The 6,129-nt window shown below is 39.8% G+C and overlaps 1 protein-coding gene across 1 annotated transcript; it reads left to right on the top strand.

The window, feature by feature from the left end:
* On the top strand, nucleotides 1-5,325 carry LOC146520494 (lysosomal leucine aminopeptidase-like; the record flags this gene model as incomplete). Its single annotated transcript, XM_085157616.1, has 8 exons — nucleotides 1-93; nucleotides 440-580; nucleotides 2,320-2,464; nucleotides 3,355-3,552; nucleotides 3,697-3,840; nucleotides 3,934-4,119; nucleotides 4,610-4,716; nucleotides 4,836-5,325. Coding segments are annotated over 8 exons (1,191 nt in total), but the record flags the coding sequence as incomplete, so codon positions are not given.
* Between the last annotated feature and the right edge of the window lie 804 nt (nucleotides 5,326-6,129).

Raw genomic sequence — 6,129 nt, 5'->3', positions numbered from 1 at the left:
GATCCTCTGTGGAAACACGCCGGCTTCATCGTAGCTCAGCTGGACGGACTGCAGGCAGGAGTGGCAGCGTGGGCCGAGAAGCAAGGGAAGAAGGTAGGATAACCGTTTGGCTGGATTTTTGTCCCACAAAAACTCAACAAGAAAGCAAGAATGTTAAAAAAAAAATACTAACAAATAAATCTGCACTCTGAAATGCAGAAGCATCAACCAATAATTTCATATCAGGTTTCACAGCCTTAAGTCATGTTAAATATGAATATAAACTAGAATATATATAAATATATATGAGAAAATATATTTTCTCATAATTAATTATCTTGTAGCTTTTATTCTGTATGTTTTTGGGTTTTTTTTGATAAATGGCCGTCTCACTTCAGGGGCAGAAGCAGTGTTTGTTTGCATTTGATGACCAGCTGTTTATCTGTTGTCCTTCCCAAAGCCGCTGACGCTGTTTGACGTCCAGTTCCTGAACGCGGTGGGAGACCTGCTGGATCTGATCCCAGCCCTGGTCCCCAGCTCCTACCCTTCACTCAGAGACTTCAAACTTCCAGGGATGGGCCACTGCTCTGCACTCATCAAGGTCCAAATCATAACTTAATCACAGACTGTATATAAAAGATGGATATAGAGACCAAAAGTGAAGCTAGCGATTCCTAAAATCAACTCACTCTTTCTTCTGGTTGCAAAAGGAAGTCTGACTTGGAATAAGCATCTGATCTATGAACAGTGTTGGGGAGTAACGGAATACATGTACGGCGTTACGTATTTAAAATACAAAATATGAGTAACGGTCTTTTCCCGTTTCATATGTTAGGCTATGCGCTCTCTATTTTTGGTAATTCCACGCTGGTGGAAATAAATAAAACACAAATTAAGAGGCTCTAATGCCTGTGTCTCCATCTCGTAGCCCATGTCACCTCTATTTGCGGCCTGCATAATGACGTGATGAAATATTTTTAAAATTATTGTTCAACAAATTATTTAATATGAAGGCAAAAGGTACAGGCATAGCCCTAAAGAATGCCTTTCAACGCCTTTCTCTGTCTCTCGTTGGCAAAGTTGACCCAGACAACAAAGTAAAGCTAGTTTTTGGCTACGAGCCCGACACGGAGCCCAACGCATTAGCCAGACGTCCCTTTACTACGGTTCGGAGCCGCGGACCTGTTTTATATATGTGCGGAATAATTTTATATACGAGATCGCTGCAGAGAGTGCAGCCTTACCTAATGTCCACCCTACTGTTACTCATTTTATATTAATATTTAAACATCTAGTTGGTAATGGTATGGTGAGTAACCTTCAGTAATAGTAATAAATCACACAGCAATAGTACATTCATGTAGTTGTAAAAAGCTTGATAATATATTAAGTAAGCCAAAGTATTCAGAATACGTTACTCTCATTGAGTAACGTAACGGAATATGTTACAAAATACATTTTGGGGCATGTATTCTGTAATCTGTAGTGGAGTACATTTTAAAAGTAACCTTCCCAACACTGTCTATGATCTCAGTAAACATCTTACTGTTCAGTTCCTTCTCTCAGTCGCTGGTTTCAAGTCTTGGTGAATAAACCGAAATGTTCAGTTTCTGCAACATAAAACAAGCAGTTGATAAGTTCACTTAATAAAAATGTGGTGTCTCCTCTTGCTCGTCAAGTTTGAGGGGGAAAAAATATGGCAACCAATAAAATGCCAAAGCTGAGGACCTAAAACACAAGTCTGCGCACTGCTTACAGTGGCCATCTTTTATTTACAGTCCTGATCAGGCTCTTATTCTTATTAGATATTATAAAAAATGCACACAACACAAAAAGCAGCTGATTTATACGAGTAGTTCCTCAAATTTCCTTCACAGCAAATTAGTAATGCTTCACTGACATCAGCTGTAACCTGATTTTCATATGTGTGCAAAATAAGAAGAACAAGAAACTACCAGTGAAGAGCGAATTTCCTGTGTAATCGAATGTGCTGGTGCATTAGTGCAATAATGCATTATTCATCTTTATTTAATATTTAAAGAAACTAAGTTTCATTTTCAGTGTCATAATTAAATCAGGGGACAGTTTTGTACACAGAGGTAAAATCTGTAACTTCAAAGTGTTTTTTGCACGGCAGCTTTAACAAATGTATGTTTGTGTTAAATAACAGGCCAAATTTAAAAGTCCTATAACGTCACCTGTTCTGACTTTTGTTCTGTCTGTTTTGTTGCTTTTGTTGAAAGGAAACTATCGAATTTAAGTTAATTATCTGATTAAGCTACATAACTGTTGGACATGACGCAGGATTGTCCCATTACTGATTTCTGTCATCATCTTTAGATGCTGCCGGGGTACAAGAACCTCCTGTTTGCTCATTCCAGCTGGTACACGTACGCTGCTACGATGCGGATTTACAAACACTGGGACTTTCACATCAGCGAGCCCCATACAGCCACTGGAAAACTATCCTTTAGCAGCTACCCTGGTATGTAAGAAAGCAAGAGCATTAGAGAAAATGTACCTCATTTATTTTGATTGAACCTTCATTTAACCAGGATAACATTACTTTAAGGTTACAAAACTCTTTTAAAACGTGTTCTATCCAAGACAGGCAGCATTACAATCAGTAACTGCACAGACTAGTACAACACAGATGAAAATACACAGCAAAAACACACAAACTATAAGAATGTAAAAGCGATGAAGTAAAACACAAACACAACCAACATTTATGAACTGCTGAAACAAACATGAATAAAAGTAAAAGTCACTGAGTTTATTGAATAGTACTGTGCTGTTAATATTCATGCAGTACATTTGTAGTAGCTGCCTCCAGGTCATTTAAAGACGTCTTAAATTAATTTGGTGAGATCAGCTTCTTTTTTTTTTTTTTCTTTTTTTTCATCTTTGACAACTTTATTTATAATTTTCCAATATGACAAAAGTACAGAAAAATATAACTCGAATTGCGATTACAAACACTGCCATTGTGAAACTGGTTACGCCACGCAGTGGCAAACCAGTTGAATGCAGAAAAAATGTGTAATCTATGGGCACATACAAAAAAAGTACTATCACGTGAACAAGGCAAAAAACAAACAAACAAACAAACAAACAAAACAACAGAAAAAACAAAACAAAAACAAAACCCGAGATCGGCTTCTTAAGTTTTAGAGTTTTGCTGATGATTCCACTTCGTAATTCAGTCAGTGTCAGCCATCTCCAGAAGGCCAACCATTCATTCTGCTGTCTTTGTATAACAATTTTGGTTATCTCGCCCTCTTCACATATGGCCCACATGCAAAAACAACATCATTATGGAAGAAGATCATCCATAAAGCTCATGTTTGTAATGTGGCTTGTTTGTGGCTTCAGGGTTCCTGGTGTCGCTGGATGACTTCTACCTCTTGGGAAGTGGTCTGATGATGACGCAGACGACCAACGTTGTCTTCAACTCCTCCCTTTTTGACACAATCACCCCAAATAGCCTACTGGCCTGGCAGAGGGTCAGGCTGGCTCACAGTTTGGCAAAAACTGGAGAAGAATGGGCCAAAACCTTTTCCATGTATAACTCTGTTGAGCATGTCTGCCTTATGTACATGGATCTTTATACACGAAGCACAGAAACTGTGCTGTGTTTTGATAGAAAAAGCTAAATCATGCTCAGGCCTCTTTATTAAACTTTTTTCTCTTCCATAAATCCACCTGTAACTCTTGCAGGAACCTACAACAATCAGTACATGGTGTTGGACAGAAGCAAAGTGAATCTGGGCCACAGTCTCGACGACGGTGCGCTGACTGTGGTGGAGCAGATCCCCAGCTTGGTGGAGTACTCGGACCAGACACAGACTCTGCGCAGAGGCAGCTAATCATTTTCTACATTCAATTGTATTTTGTATCATATTTCATTTTTAGACTTTTCTGTGATTTCGTCACCACATCCATTTCTGACAGGTTATTGGCCGTCCTACAACATTCCTTTCCATCGGAAGATCTACACAATGAGTGGTTACGTGGAAATGTGGGAGCTGCACGGAGAGGACTTCTCCTATGACCTCTGTCCCAGAGCCAAGATCTTTCGCCGTGACCAGTGTGACGTTAAGGACCTGGAATCCTTGAAGCGCATCATGAGATTCAATGGTGTGTGGCTCCATCTCAGCTTCTTAGTTTTAGCTCATTCTGCTGACTCTTTGTATGTTGCTGTTTCATAAGCTAGATTTTTGACAGCAGTACACTTCATTAGTTACATCTTGTTAGAGGCACACATTCAACAAGCTGCTGGATTCAAATCACATCTAGTGGATAAAGTGACACTGGAGGCCACTTCAGTACTTTTTTGTTTGTGTAAATTGTCACTTTCAAAAAGGCAGTTTGAGATAATCTGATCTTTGCGACATGGTGCGTTATCCTGCTGGAAGAAGCCATTACAAGATTGGTAGACCATGGTCAGTTTGAACTTTATTAGGTTGTCTAGTTACTGGTATTTTACTGTCTGATTAGATATTTGCATTAACAAGTAGTTGAACAAGTGTACCTAATTACGTGGCCTTTTTTTATTTAGCTATTCTCAAGCTCAATTCTCAAGCTTTAGCTTGAGCAAGCATGATATTTTTGGTTTGCTTGTTTTCAGACTACAAGAAGGATCCGTACTCCCAGGGTGACCCCTGCAAGTCCATCTGTTGCCATAAAGACCTGCAAAGAGAGAGGCCTTCACCAGGAGGCTGCTATGACACTAAGGTATTCCCAGAGCGCCACAATAGCCTTTTCATCAGTAGCAGTCATGCAGGTTTCATGAATTCAGATGCTTTTAAGCTCTACCCAGCTTTCTTCTTGTTGGCGTCTTTTTCCTTGTGCAGGTGACAGATTTCCACTTGGCTGGGGATTTCCGTGCGGAGGCGGTGAACGGGCCGACAACACAGGACGGACTCCCGCCGTTCTCTTGGGACAAATTCAGCAGCATCAGCCACCAGGGCCTGCCACAGTATTACAACTTCACTTTTGTCAAGATGCAGCCCATTCTTTTCAAACCATGAGCATCAGTGTGTGACTGTGTGCGCGCGACAGAGATTCTTTCAGGGTAATGAAGGTCCACGACCATTGGTTTTATCTGTCCTTTCCATTACCATCCTGCAGATGATTTTTTTTCTGCATGTTTACTATTGTATTGATGAGCAGATCTGCTTTCTTCTCAGCTGTCACTTTTTATAGGATTTCATTCAGCACTGGTAAACACAGATTTGCGATCTATTTCTAAACACGTTTTTTTTCTCAGGGTGTCCTGTGTGCAGCCATTGGTGCCTTTGACGCTGACAGTAGCTTTATGATATGATAAAATGCCAAATCACAGCCGTACTCAGGTGCTGATCATCTCTTATGATCTGATTTTTGTTTGCTGCCTTTTTATTGTGCTGTGTGAAATTAAAAACCTCTTCTTGTATTTTTGTGTTTCTTTGCATGTCTACGTTATGCCTTTATTCCATTTTTGTTTTATACTTAAACGCTCACAGTCTGGACTTTCAGCTACTCTGGTTTAGTGGATTGTTCATGTGAGTTTGAAGTTTTCATAAATATTTAATGGAAAAGTAAGAAAGCAAGACAATTTGAAAACATGTCTTCATCTGTAGTTGTCGTCCGAAAAAAGTGATTTTTGGTATTTGCCTGTAAACGCCTAGCTCTAATCGCCAAACAAGTGAAAATAACGCCATACCGCTTCATAACACTTCTCCCACGCTTTACTTCAAATGGACCAAAATAGTCCACTCCAACAAAGCTTAACGGGGATTTCTCAGGGGTCACTCTGCTTTCATGCAAGTCAGCCATCTGCAGCTGGCCTGCAGCTCCATGAAACCTTCTACAGGCCACACACCTCGACATAATGTTTCTAATAAAAAAAACAGCACCAGGAACCCAGTATTTTTGATGCAGCTTTGAGAGTATGTGGTTCTTTTCACCATGAACCACCTCTTTATGAATATGCTTCAGAATTAGATTAGAAATGTGAAGATCTTTGACCTTAAAATCTTATAAATAAGCATTTTTTAAAAAGAAATGTGAAGATCTTTAGCGATTATGACAGGATGCTTGGAATCTTCTGACATGACAGCTCTACTCAGACGTCCGACAGCCCGCAGCACATCATCCTCCAGAACA

This window comes from Neolamprologus multifasciatus, chromosome 4 (assembly GCF_963576455.1).
Source record: "Neolamprologus multifasciatus chromosome 4, fNeoMul1.2, whole genome shotgun sequence".
Taxonomy (NCBI): domain Eukaryota; kingdom Metazoa; phylum Chordata; class Actinopteri; order Cichliformes; family Cichlidae; genus Neolamprologus; species Neolamprologus multifasciatus.
Note: the sequence above shows the minus strand (reverse complement) of the source record. Positions and strands in the feature narration are given on the sequence as shown.